This window comes from Pholis gunnellus (genome assembly GCF_910591455.1).
Source record: "Pholis gunnellus genome assembly, chromosome: 3".
Classification (NCBI taxonomy): domain Eukaryota; kingdom Metazoa; phylum Chordata; class Actinopteri; order Perciformes; family Pholidae; genus Pholis; species Pholis gunnellus.
In genome coordinates, this window is record NC_136529.1 from 7,690,859 (window position 1) to 7,705,769 (window position 14,911).

At 40.5% G+C, this 14,911-nt stretch overlaps 1 protein-coding gene across 1 annotated transcript; it reads right to left on the minus strand.

The window, feature by feature from the left end:
* Window positions 1–5,865: 5,865 nt before the first annotated feature.
* Window positions 5,866–14,482, minus strand: LOC306694230 (synaptotagmin-2-like; the record flags this gene model as incomplete). The annotated part of the gene is made up of 9 exons (XM_079156996.1): window positions 14,402–14,482; window positions 12,848–13,076; window positions 12,546–12,703; window positions 10,003–10,122; window positions 8,569–8,736; window positions 7,877–8,044; window positions 7,355–7,472; window positions 6,218–6,351; window positions 5,866–6,081 (listed from the first exon to the last, which is right to left on the minus strand). Exons 2-9 carry the CDS (start codon window positions 13,050–13,052, stop codon window positions 5,866–5,868), a joined length of 1,287 nt encoding a protein of 428 aa, XP_079013122.1. The 5' UTR covers window positions 13,053–13,076; window positions 14,402–14,482.
* Between the last annotated feature and the right edge of the window lie 429 nt (window positions 14,483–14,911).

The window sequence follows — 14,911 nt, forward strand, 5'->3', positions numbered from 1 at the left end:
CACGACCACTTCATGTGTTTTTCTCTTCTGTGCTTACATGAACAAACAAAGGAGTAAAGCTTTTATAAAACTGCGTAATCATCTCAAGATCCCTGCATACATATATGGACAAAATATTGCAGGTATTTCCAAGTAGGTATTACCATGGAAACTGCAATTCTTTATTTTTTTTACATTCCATATGCAGACTTTGAAAATTGGCTCTGAGGTATCAGGGACAGCGGATGATGGATGAGCTCCATTTCTCAGGCGCGTGGGAGCTCCATTTCTGATTCGAGAGATTTACCTTGAAGTATGATGTCACAAATGACAGGCTTTTCCCCTTTACCTGCAATAAAATATTACATAATAACACTTTTTTTTAAATGCCTTGCCTCATAGCTGTCAGCACTACAGCAAAAGCAGACGTGCATGTAAAAAGTATGAATTAAGTCATGTACATTCATAAAACACACTCACCATGAGGATGTGTACAAGTAGCTGTTCTGGAGCTTTCAGTCACATGAAGATCATTATCTTTATCAGCAGATGGTGAGATGGCCAAAGTGAGATTGTTTTGTCAGTTGTAGTTTCCAAGATCAAACGTGTATTTTGAACCTCAACCTCAAAGGCGCATCTATTGCCTCCACACGGCTCTCAACATGGTGACGGCTCAGCCGACGGCTAGAGCAGCTAACGGTGCTAACAGCGCAGAGTGCAATCAAGTGCAACAGTGCTAACAATGTTTACCTGAGGGGCAACCAGAGGGTGTGCGCCATACGCTTCCTTGACGGCGACGGTCGGGGCAGCATTGTCAGCAGTGACCCCCGTATGAGCGCAGTGCGGAGCGGCAGCCATGAGCTAACCAGTGAGAGAGAGAGAGAGACATGCATATAAAGGTACACGCTGCTGGCCTGGCTTTGTCAACAAAGCACAGCTTGAAAAACAACACACACAAGAGGGAGATGACTTCATTATTCAGGTAGACATTACTCCACTATATCTTTACATAGCAAATAGTTGGGTGCTGTTTTGTTACTGATCTGAATCCCGTATGGAGAACCTTTGAACTCAACAAATGAGAAGTTCTGATGAAGATCGTGTTATATGACCCAAAGCTCCAGAACAGCTGATACTGTCAATTGCAAATGTCAATAGGGAACTTTGAAGCTAAAGAACTGTATAAAAACATCCCAATGAAATGAAGGGGATTCTCTTTTGTATGGGTATTTCCCTTTAATTGAATTTGATCATTACAAATAAAATAAAAAAATGTCATGAAAGCTTTAGAAGTATCACACTTTTCATAATTCACCTTCTGATTTACATTCAGAATTGTTTAATCAGCCTCATTTATAATCTCACATTCATGGGACCCCTGCCAGAATGAGATTTCATTTTCATGTAAAATGTGCTACTCAACACTCTCAAGTATTTTCCTTATGTTGTATATGATGCCACCCACTGACTGAAAGTGGAAAAGCACCCTCTGAACCATTTACACACCACACAGGACGAGTCTACTTAAAATGCCTTTATTTCCTATGATTACATTTTCACAACACACAGATATGTCCTGACCACATCCCATATTTTGGATTTCCTTGAGTAATTCAGTTCTACATAGAGCGACATATGAGTACAAGTTCTATGGTCTTTTTGTTCCCTCTTTTTTTTTTTTTTTTGCTGGAAAACATGGATTTTGTATGGAAATAAATCATGCAGATCACACAAAGGCACAACTATTGACACACCTCTACAACAACACAAAACAAGAGTCAAGAGAGACGTCCAAGCATTTCCCTTGTCTCTGCTGCTCGGGAAGTGAATGCCTGGTGGAGTAGGTCGGATGATGATCAGGTCTTTGGGTGTTCTGTATCATGGCTATGTTCGCATAAGAGGACTAAAGAGGAACCGTTATCGAAGCAGCAGGTTGGCAGTATTGCATTGCGAATGATGTTCTGCTCTGTTTGGGTCTGCTCTGTGCTCCGCTAGCCTGTGAGACCCAGGAAGACGGGGATTTTGTTGCCTGCATTGCAGAAAAGTGACAGACTCATATAGTCCATTAACAGCACACCGATAAACAAATACGGGCTCTATTGGTCCTATGGCAAATACACGAAAATAGGAGACAGAATCTGATGGCAGCTTATATACACGTAAATGAGAGTGAGTGTATTAAATGACCCCAGGACAGGATGACCTGAGACACATTGTGGAAAAGAACAATGTTGCATATTGGATGGAGAATGTATTTCTCTCAGCCCCTCAAACATAGAGAGATAGCTACATTATACTCTGAAAGATGGACTGTGATGAAGATTGTGATTGTTCATCTTCATGCACTTGTGTGTTGTAAATAACGGTTCATCTACCAGAAAATGACAGTGCCTCCAATGAAAAGCACACAGGGGTTCACAAATCCCCACATTAGAAATGCCATGGTAGCACACAGCATCAATATCTCAGAGCATGCGACAGTGACACAAAAACCAGCTCATCCCATTGCCATCCATTAGTCCAACCGTGTGTTCACTCATGAAGTGACATTTGGAATGAAAAGATTATTGATTGCTTAATTAATTACATGACTGGAGCTCCTCTGCAGCAATAATATGCAGCAATAATATGTCACAGAACTAATCCAGCAAAGCAATATTAATAATAAAAAAACTACGATATAGTTTATAAGCAAATTACTGACTCGTTTCATTTTGTAAAAAGCATAATTGGACGGGTTAGCAGGTTTAGTTGAATAGCAATAAGATGTGACGGTACAGTTTAATGAAGTACGGATGGAAAAAGGGGCTACAAGTCAATAATGTCGTCCAATGTGTCTACATTTAATACACTTTTAAAAGACTTGACACCCATCTGGCAGGAGTAGATGAAGGAAACACTTACGGTACACTGAGATAGAAAATAAAGGAGCCGGCAAATATTCTCCTTTTTTGAAATATATACAGTTCACTGGTCAGTGACCAACACATACTGTATATCAAGTGCAAGCAGAAATGACTAATTGTTACATAACTTGTAGCCCAAGCTTATCGTAACATATCACAGCACAGAGGACAAACAGTGACAGAAAACCAGACAATCATGCAGTATTATGGATAACGAAGCGGATACACAAAGCAACCCTGCTTCTATCCCGGGCATTAAAGGGAGCCTGTGAACCCTAACATGGATTATTCAGACATACATTCAGTCCCATTCAGCAAAAATACATACTCTTTGCAGTCAGTGCATACTCTTTTTTTTTTACTCCGTTTTATTATCAAAAGTGACACAGAACACAAACACACATACACGTTATAATTATGGTTCCTCTTTAAATCATGCTACTATTTACATCATCTTGTGAGTACATGCTGTAGCCTATTAACAAATTTGCGCGATGCATAATGTCAACATTAGGGAGACGCAGTACTGTGCATGGGCCAGTCAGAGTTATTTTTTTTACTTCTGGTGAGTATATATGAGCTCCTGTAGAAGCAAGAAAGGCTGTAATAATTTGAGTTTTATACTCAACTGAACACCTAATTCTAAAATGTAATGAATAATGACGCTTTATATATCAATGAGATTAGAGAATTTAAATATTTCACTTTGAAAATCATCTTTCTGAATTCACATGGTTTGAATTTCCCTCTTTGCCATAATTTGCGCAGTTTCGAAAGATTTTTTTAATTTAAATTTTCACAAAATCTCATAGAAAATACTTCAAGCATGCTCGTTGTAAAGTTTTCTCATCTGAGCTTCTCTTTTGTCGATTATATTTCGGACAAAAGGTAACCAAGTTCCCTTTCATCGACACAAACAGTATTAATAATATAAATGCAGATGTTACAATACCTTTTTTAAAACAAGATATTCTGAGCTTTTTTTCTAATTTTCTAATGCTCACTTAAACTATTAGGTTTTTTTGACCAAAATATACTAAAGATCGGCATCACGCATATTTGCAAATGTATGTTGTCTTCATTTTACTCCTAGATGCTAACAGGGGGATTTATTCCTTTTTGTTTTGTTTTTTGTCAATCATAAATTCCTTCAGGCTTCATGACATCCTTGATAGTCCACATTTTCAAGATATTCATTTTTCATCTTAGAATTTGGCATCTGAATGAGCTTGACTTGAATTTTAAGATAAAAAATGAGCAATTGATATTAAGCGACTTGATTATAGTTTGTTGTGAAATCATTTTGTGAATTGAATACAGAAAAAATTAAATAGTCTTTGAAATTTCAAGGTGGGGCATCTAAATATGTTTTTCTAAGTAAAATATTTCAATGCTATAAATTCAGCGGTATTAAAAGTATTCAGTAGTATTCAAACTTTACAATACGGTGTTGAGTTGCTTATAAGATTTAAATCCATTTGAGCTTTTTTTGGCCTCTGTGCCTGTGCACATCAGTCTACCACAGTATGTCTGTGAAGACGTTGTGACACCATAATGTCGCAGCACTTTGGCTCCAGGTTTACAAAGCTTGTGGTCGATGAGTGAGCGATCTAAACAACATGAAATACTGCGAGGCATGATACATGCTAGATTCTGCAGCTCTATTTGGTTCAAGCAAAATGGTCCAAGATATGTTTATTGTAATATATGTTTTGATGGAACACTTGCCCTGTTGAGATTTATACAAACCTGCCGTTTTGTAATTGAATCCTCGCTCTCTTAAAAAGTGCAGCTACATCTTACATTTCAAATTCAGTTCTCTATAAAAACATCTTGTCTTTGACAGAAATCCTCCGTATGTTTCACCAGAAACTTTTAAAGTATTGAAGTGTACTGCAGTATGTTTGCTAAACTACAACGTTCGTCAAAGAAAGACATGTAGTCCGTTAAGTGTGTATCGATACAAAAAAAATGGTTAGATGGCACAGTTTTTAGAAAGTAAGAGCAGAATCTAAAAGAAGCATAGTCATGGTTTAAACGTCACTGAAAAGCCTTCCCGTGTCCTTACTTTGTCCACAGATAAGTAAGGTTTTACATCCAAGTGGTCAACACAGCTCAAGACAGATTCCAGATGGCACATTCACAGTGTCCCTGACTACTTTTGAATGACTTTCAAAAGTTTCTCTTCAACACAAAAACAATGAAGCTTACTGTATTGTACTGTATCAGGAAAGGCACCCTTGTATTCCTGTCCTACATTAGATCCGTGTGAGGACACGGACGTGTGTGTTGAACCTAAATGCATAGATGTGCCTTCATGGCAACACAAAACAAGCAACTTAAAATCAACTACGCCATATTGCATTCTACTGAGCTGATTAAACGAAGACAATCATTTATGCAGATTTATCTTGAAAATACATTGCAACATGGATTGTTGCATTCAGTGACCTTGACCTCATTCATTCTCAATTAAATATTTTTGGACTTAAACAAACTCTATGCAGGAAATAACCCAATACTACAGTACTTTCTATTGCAAGTTATAGCACACTTATTAGCAAGATACAATACTGGGCGTGGTGTATGCAGAGCAGCGGGGAGGTAAGTAAAGCATGCCCTATAAACTAAAGCTTTTTTTCCGGCATTGTCTTCACCGAGACTTTCGTTCAGTGTCAGCACCCTAAGAATCAGTTTCTAAGTTTCTTCGAATGAAAGAAAGACCGACAGTCGATCATTCATGAACCAGTCACTCAATAACTCAACGCCATTCTTCCCAGCAAACATCAATGTGTGAAATGTGAAGCTTGAAAAGAGTTTGTTTCGACTTAACCGTGAATGAGCGGATATTCTAAGATGTCTCTTTTTTGCTGAGCAGGTTTCATGACGAGTAGTCACGTGTTAAGTCATGGGTTTCATGCAAAGTAGGGGATGGGGGTTGGATTTCTGAGTTAGTGCATTGGCTGGTTGGTGGAGCACGTTACTTCTTTGCATTCAAGGATGCCAGCTGACCATCTATATCCTCCTCTGGCTGCAATGGATGCCACTGGGCAATGGGGCGGCGCGGGTTGGACAGCATGTCGGACCAGTGCTTCAGACCGAGGCCAGTCGCCTTACTGCCCACGAAGATCTTTCCAATGGCGTCATTCTTACCGATCTTGTCATAATCAAACACTGTGACCGCCACTAAGATTTTCTACGAAGGGAACAAGAGAGAATGTGTAACTTCTTATAATAAGTCATTCAAAGTAGAGAAACAACACTTTGCTTTACTCACAGATATGTTTAACTTATTGCAAAAGGAGAATATTTTGGTTTGACTTGCACCGTACCTGCATCTGTTCCAGTGGGATTTCAAAGCTGAAGGATTCATTGTAGTAAGGGTTTAGGGTGTTCTTCTTCACTGTAGTCTTCTTTTTCTTCAGACGCTTACCCCCCTGCAGCAGCTGGATCTTCACATAAGGATCTGCAAAGGGCATCAATATGATCAGCAATAAAAAAACATCAAGTTATTGTAGTGTAGCAGTTCGTGTTGTTGCTGCAGTATTTACTTCCCTATATTTGTTGAAACTCTCCTTACATCCTGGTATCTATGGTTGTCACCAATAAGCCTACTTGCCTGCCTGCTTGTCTATCTGCTGGTACTCATTTCTTGTCATCCAGGTCTTCCACAAGCTGCTAGCTTAACAGCGGTTAGTACTAACATATGCCATGTTCGTTGTTTATGCTCATAATGACAGTTGTCAAGCAATTGGTCAAGCTTTAAACTATGATGCTCTATGTACCCCTCTACATGTGGGGGGCAGCGTGTCAATATATGCTCGTTACATATGCATAGTGTCTTTTCAAAATGAACTTTGGTCTTTACAGGAAGTTTATAGGCAACAAAACCACTTAGTTAGGTATCGGAAAACAGCGTGGTGGACGTTAGCTTGACTGACTTAGCTACTCCCGTCACTACCGAGTGACAAACAAGTCATGGACTAATGACACTAACGACTCACTGAACAAATTGTCAATGCTTACTTTTACTTTTGCACAGGAAACAAACAGCAGTCTCCTGGACGAAAGTCCTGTTTTGGTTTGACACATACACCTCCCCTCCCACCTGCCCAATTTAGACTATCTGGCTCTTTTTCCTACTTTAGTTGCTCTTACCGAGTAATAATGACACAGGTGGGTTTACATTGGAAAAGGGTTGACAACACTGGGTTTTTGGGCTGGATCATTTAAAAATCTAGCGTATTCTTGCTAGTTTTTAAAGATTACCTACCCTAGCTTTAATTCTTGCATGGAAAGTGTGCATTGCCTTCTTTTCTCCATATTTGATGTTTTAGGCTTTCTTGCACATCAGAATTGATTTATATGTGCAGTGATCCTTTAAATTCTTTAAATGTGTTCATTGCTATATCATGTGTTTTTAAACATCATTCAACATCTTCTGTTTATCAGTTGTGACTTTTCTCTACCAGAGAGTCCACAGGCGTCCATCTTCTTCAGGTTCTTTGCCTCCAGGATGCAGACGGTGAGTTTCCCGGCGGTGGGGACGTAACGGAGGGAGATGCAGATGTCTCCAAGTTTCTCAGGCTGATCAGGCAGCACAGAAAGAAGAGACAGAAATGACACGAGCTCATCAGCCGGCAACAGCGAACTGCTTGTTTTAGAAGATGATGATGGATGGAGATGAAATTACGGTATTTTTGTCCTCGTGATAACATTGACATTGCTTAATAGAACAGTTGTGCTCGAAATGAGGACCGTTATGATTTTCAACCACCCATTGAGATGAATGAGATGGTGTTTTTTGCTTCGAAGGGTTAATCTTTGCATGAAAAAGAAATCACATATCTCAGTATCAGAATTACAAGGTCACGTAACATTAACAAGACAAGATCAAAAATGATTGGACTACTATAAGAACAGCTGTGAATCAATTAATCATCACAGTCTTCTTTAAAAGTAAAATTTCTAAAGTTGAATGTTAACAGCACCTCCTCTTGATCGGCGCTGTCCAGATCCTTCCACTCCTCGATTGGCCGTCCGAGGTCGATGGTGTTCATGGGAATCTTCACCTCTCCAATGACGTCATGTTTGGAAAATCTGTCGTAGTCATAAACAGACATAGACAGAGTCTTCCCACCGAGCTCCTCGTAGGGCACCTGATTGACAGACACAGTGCTTTGTTGTTTTATACCTTAATACCTCGTGTTTTTTCCATTAGGGATTATACATTTCCATTAGTGTCTCTAAAAACAACTTAAATCCTCAAATAGTGAGTCAGTGAATAAGGTCAAATTTAAAAAAGGTAGTTGAAAGGTACAGTAAAAGAATTAAGTTTAAGTAAGTGAAATGTTAAAATGAAAAAGGTATGCCATGTTGATTGGAGAAACTTAATTACATTATTAATACATGTGCATGATGTTTTTCAGCTACTACCAGTGAAAGGGTGAATTCTTAAAAGCTGCCAAGAAATTGACGAAACAAAAAGTGGAAATGAAATATAAATGATCGGAGAAAAGACGCCCTGTATCTACAAACGTGAAGACAATTATGCATGCTACCATCCTTTGATGGATAGAAACCGTCTAATCAGGTTCAGAGAGTAAGAAGAAAGCAAGATGCACACCTGCTCTGCAACAAATTCTGAAAAGGCAGACATATTTTATTTACCGACAAGACGTACCTTGAATACAAATGTCTCATTAAAGACAGGGTTCAGTGTTTTCTTGTGGACCTTGGTGTCATACTTCTTCTTCTTCTCAGGTAGGAGCTGGACTTTGACGTAAGGATCAGAGGTTCCGCCTGAGTCCATGGATATGAGGTCCGCAGCTTGAAGGATGCCAACTGTGAGCTGTGTGCGGGTAGAGGAGGGGTGGGCAGGATGTAAGGGACGGGAAACACAATTTTATCAGGCCCAAAAAATCCAATGTTTGTGGGATTTTTCATTTGTGTCAGGGTCACTGCTGCAGAGATTGGCTGTATACAATCATCTGACAATTTAAGCCTCGCAATCATTCTCCACAAACTTCGTGCTCGACTGGAGACGTTTTTGAATGTCAAGAGGGTTTTTCTTCAATGTCACACAACTGTCACCTTGTGATTGTTCTGTCCCGTAAGATCTGTGGAGATATGTTTGAGCTATACACAATACCATTCCAGGGACAAATGGAACAGACGCATATAAAGCAGCACACCTATTTTTCTAGTCCCTGCTCTGTTTTATCGTGACTAAATCTAAGGAACGTCTTCTTTGATTCAGCACTCAAAGACTCATATATTCATGTCATGTACGACCATGTGTGTCCATATGCTGCCGAGAGCATTACAGTAATGATGATAAAGTTGCAGAACCTTTGACAAATGCGTTCCCTCTCCGTAAGCAAAAAATATTGAAAAAGTATTTCTTACATGTGTCGTTTTTTGATTGATCATTGTGGTTGCTCTGCTGAGGTTTTACAAAAAAGCTGTCCAGAAATGTTCAAGTATCAGACCTTGAAGGAGTAGTTTGACATTTTGGGAAAAAAGCTTTTTTTGAGACAAGGAGATTGTTACCACTCTCACATCTGTAACATTAACACATTATATCTTGAACTTTAGAGGTGCTGGTATGGATGGATTTCGTTACCGTTGGACAGAGCTCGGCTAACTGTTGCCTCCTGCTTCCAGTCTTTATGCTAAGCTAAGCTAACCAGCTGCTAGCTGTAACTTTGTATTCAGCTTGCAGGCATTAATAGGTCGCTGGCCCAATTGTAGTGGACATGATAGGTTTTGCTCGGTGTTGTATCGTGAAATGAGCTAGTAGCTTAATCTGGTACAAAGCATCTCTTATTTTTATTTATTTCTTTGTGTATTTTTGTACATGGACCCTGATGTAAATGAACTTAATAAACTAAACTAATTGCGGTAGCAATTTTTTGTTTCGCTCAGCAAGAAACCTGATCTGTGTATTTTCCTAAATGTTAAACTTTAAATACTGGAAACTTTCATGTAGATAGGATATGAAAAATATTCACTAAAATAAACTGTCTCAATCTTATCTGATTATTCATGATGCTTTAAAAAGACTTGTGTTTCTTATGAAGCTTGTGTAATGTATTCACAAGGGACAACCACAGACCTTTGCATTTTCAAAGTCATATTCTATAGAATATTGCAGCTTCCCCAGCTTCTCTTCTTCCTTCTCCTCTTCCTCTTTCTCCTCCTCCGTCAGTCCGGTCTCTCCCTCGTCATCATCCTCGTCGTCCTGGTGTGCCTGTGGTGTGGAGGTGACAAAACAAAGCAGGGTGTTAAAGATCAGGGGGGTCGGGGATAAGACTAACAGTGGTTCCTTCAACAGCCAGCATGCCACGGACACTGGAGCTCCAGGAAGTTTTTACGTGGGAGATACATGTTTTGGTTACTGCTTACCTACACAGCACCTGATGATAATAACTAAGGATTCATTACTTACAAGGTGAGAACCCACAATATCTTTTTTTTATTTTATTTCTCCCAGTGTTTTTTGGGATCAATTCCTTCAACATGCTTATGCAGAACAGTGACAGCCAGAGTCAGTGGAGGCTTTGCATGCTGGTTCCACTAAGAAGGATGCAAAAGTTTTCCACTGAAATCAGATGTTAGCATAGCTCTCTTGTTTGTCTAAGGACTTTGATTTCACAAAATCTTTATATAAAACAAACCCCTAAGGAACTAGCTCACAACAGCGAATGCAATGCATATTAAAATAATGAAAGGCAAATAAGACACGATATTCAGTGCAAGGAGCTGGCTTTCAAATAACCCCTTTATTCACAACTTTGATATTTCATCATAAACTCCACCAGCTCACCGCTATTACAATAAATGTTTATGGATTTAAGTTTGAATAATGCATCGTCTTATTGCTGCAGTGTTATTATTGTAGTTAAATTAAAGCCTTATTGCCAAGGCGACCTTGTCTTTATTTTAAGGCCATCCATCATCTCCACATCTCACCTCCTCCTTTGGCATTATAATGAAAAGGACAGATTTGCAAGTAATTTCAATCAGGAGAGACAAGCGGATGATTCGTAGTTAAGGTTTATTATGACAGATGCTGCGTTAATGAGTTACACAGAAATTATTTGGCGCTTGAACTCGACGAGGAGATTTGTGATCGAGTTGTGGTTTCCCTGAGCGGCAACAATATCAATCCCCCCGTGGAGTCCAGACACATGGTGGTGATGGTGGCTGATGAGGCTGATGGAATGATGAGTTGATGAAGCTGATGAATCTACAAAGATTGGGCGGAGATGGGGAGGTGGAGGGTTGCGTGACAGCAGCCTGAACGTACTTAAGGTAGAGATATAATCATTTTTAAGAGAGACAGCAGCAAGATGATAGGCTAACGATGTCCTTGTGTCGTTATGCTATTGGCTAGAGAGACCAGCTGATCTAGACAGCTGATATCATGATTGGTAGCCCCAAACAATGACAGCAAGGAAATAATGAGTGTGCCTGCATGAGGAGTGATGGCAGATGTATGAGAAATAAGCTATGGGCTTAGGCATGCAAGAGTATACTCTTCCTGTCTGAACGTACGCTAGAGCTTCATTTGTCTCTTCATGCAGTTTTATCATCACCGTTTCCATGTCTCCCAAACAACCAACCATGCCCTTTATCACATGCACGGCTAATAGTGTTAAACGTGTCTAGATGGTTAGACTCTCCTCTCTGGGGTTTATGGAGCAGATCATAGCTTTCCATTGTTACATTCTCAAGCCGTCATAACAAACGTTTCAAAAAAAGAAAAAGAGTTACAAAGGAAGCTAGGACTTTCATTCCATGAAAGCCCCTCCGCCCGGGGGGGCCAGAGAGCGTCGACGTGAGATATCCACCTACCGTAGAGCAGGAGTCCACCACAGTCAAGAAACACGAGGCACACACAAGACAGACACAAAGCGGGGGGGGGGGGGGACAGAGAGAGGAAGAGATTCAACTCACAAGACACCAAACACACTACAAGAAAAGAGGCAGTCAACACCACCACCACAATTATGATGAGAAATGACACTCTTGTTTTCGTCTGGGGACGATAAATTCACATCGTGGACACAAGTAATTGATTGCTTTAATTAACTGTCACTGGAGTTCAGAGCAATCTACGGTGACGTTGATAAGTTCTCAAATAATTCACTGGTTTTCGATTATTTATCCTCTGATTTACTGCACTTTGCTTCGGAAATCTCCCAATATATCTGCAGGTGTCAGACCTTTATCCATCATCTTTAGCTTAAAAAGAAAATGCAGCTTTTTCTACTTTGCAACTTGCCAGAAGAAACTTTACGCTCTCACGGTGCTCATTATTCTTTGCCACCCTGTGACAAAGTGTGTTATTTTTCACCACAGGGCCACAATGGAGTGCACCACACATTTGACGAGCACAACAACAACATAAAATAAATGGAGGGGAAGAGAGCTCTCCTTGTGTCCTCTACAGCTTGGGCTACAAAGGCTGCTGGTGAAAGATCAAATTTGGTTAGCTAGAGACATATTTTAATTAAGAAAAATGCAGCAATACATTATGTAGAACAATAAAAACTTGAATGATAAATGAGATGCAGAAAAGAAGAGGCCAAACATCACCCAGAACATCCTGTTACCCTGACTTTCTCAGCACGTAGGAAGCACAAGGCGTCATACCTCGCCCTGCATGTTCTTCATGTTGAAGCCATCCTTGCCTTTCTTCCCTTTCTTGTTCTTCTTCTTCTTGCAGCAGCATTTTTTGATTATGCAGAAGCAGCAGGTGAGGATGAGCAACGCGGCCACCACAGCAATGGCGATTAGAGCCCAAGGAGGCACTGTCAGTGTCAAAGACAAGAGAGCGATGATTGAGATTGACGTCTAGGTTGGATGTTTGTCACAAAATGAATTCTATATTTTTGTCAAATAAAGAGCAATTTGAATCCCAGTAGGAAGCAGGGATGCACTGCAGCATTACTTACATGGGATTTTATCAATTTCGTTCAAGAATTTGCTCTTGATCTCCTCAAACATGTCGTTCTTGCTGATCTCTGTGTTGTTGGAGCCGGAGGTGTCTGGCACCGAGGTGGAGACGAAAGCCTGGGTGGGGGCCATGGTCGCGGTGGTGGCGCCGGTGGGCTCGGCGGCCTCCACGGCCTGTGGCCTTCTGAACAAGTTGAACTTCATTGTCAAAGGCTAGGTGCAGCGTCCCTGAGGCACACAGATCAGATAGAGAGGGGAGATCAGATAAAAGAGTAGTGTCATGACCTCACTGGTGAGATATGGAACAAAAGCGAATTAAATCGTAATAAAAGACTTTCAGGATATTCTTTCTCCTGAGGCTTAATGTCACAGAAGTTTCCTGAATTTCAAACACATTAATATGTCTTTAGCATTTCATAGTTTCTTCTGGCTGAGTGGTACTGGGAAAATACCAGACCGATGTGTATAATGGAGTAGAAGGAAAAACTTAAATGTAGCGCTGAAAAGATTTGTACATGAATTAATACATACAATTAATACATTAAACAACAAAAAACATTTGGACGAAGACTGGAAACGGGTAAACAGCAACACGTAAGCTCCACCAGCATCTCTACTGCTCAGCTCTGTAGCTGTCCATTCCCACAGTTGGCGTGCTTCTTCAGGATCTTTCTTCTTCAGTCGTGCATACAGCGGCATTGCATACCTCTGGTAGCTGGACACATGATCTCTAACATAATCGCTGAGCCCCAGCACCTTCTGAAGCTCGTTCAGCGAGGCTGGTGGGTCGATCCGCTCCACCTTCTCTCGGAATTCATCTGATAATCCCAGGTCGGTAGAGACCTGGAACCCCAGATAATTCACCTGATATTGTCCAAATTGGCCTTTCTTGAGATTTAACTTCAATCCTGCCGCTGTAAGTCGCTCGATTCACTTTTCTCAGTCTCTCCAAATGCTCTTCCTCCGTGTCATCCGCAATGAATACATCGTCGATGTATATGGTCACCTCCAGGCCATCCGAGATGTCCATTACTGCTGACTGGAAAACGTTTGAAGAGTTCTTATATCCTCGCGGGAGTCTCTCCCAAACATATGCTTTGCCTTTGTAAGTGAACGCCGTCTTTTTTTAGCCAGCCTCAGCGAGAAAAATCTTTTTTGTACAGGACTTGTACTTTAACAATCTCAGAGTTTTTAGCGTTCCTTGGGGGTTGATTAAACTGGCTCGATTAGCCACTGTCCTGCGGTTTAGGGCCTTAAAGTTGATAACGGTCTCCATCCTCCACCCGATGATTCAGGCTTCTTTACGATTGGGTCGTAGTTCTTCGAGGGGCTTATCAGGGTGAATACTCTTCCTCTGTCTGAGTTCTTTTAATTGTAATCAAGGGCATAGCAACAGCTCACACAAATAATACTATTCTACTTTAATTCATAACGATCTGATTATAATCAGTACAAAGTCAGAAAGTGTCTTCCTCTTTTATCCAGTTTCAAGCAGGGGGGGAGAGGAAAATCTCCGTCTGCCAATCCTTGCTCACGAACCGCGTTCTACTTACCGTGAACAGGGACGGAGTCCTCCGATGCTTCTCTCGAACAATGTCCAGTAGTCTCAGCCGTATACTGGACTGTGTCCTGCGTCAAATCCCAACTTGATTTTACAAGTCACTCAATATATTGCTCTGTCGGAACCCCCCCCCCCCCCCCTTCCTCCAGCTCTCTCACCCTTGGCACATGACTCTTAGTCATAGTATTGAGTTTTACACAAACACATTACGACATAACAGGATATACAGTCCTTATGTGGTTAATCAGAACAACTTTACTTAACTTCTGCTCTACTCTGGTTAAATGAGGACACCTACAGCAACTCTTTGACCGTCTCTAACTGATTTCATCCGACCATTTTGCAACCATTTGTTTTGTCCAGCGCACACACTATGATCTCCAACTTTCCTTAACGTTGTCAACAGACACATTATTATGACCACTTTACAGTTTGTGAAATCACTTAAATCATTTCACATTACTTCACAATACATAAATGCATAAATTGATTATTGGATTAT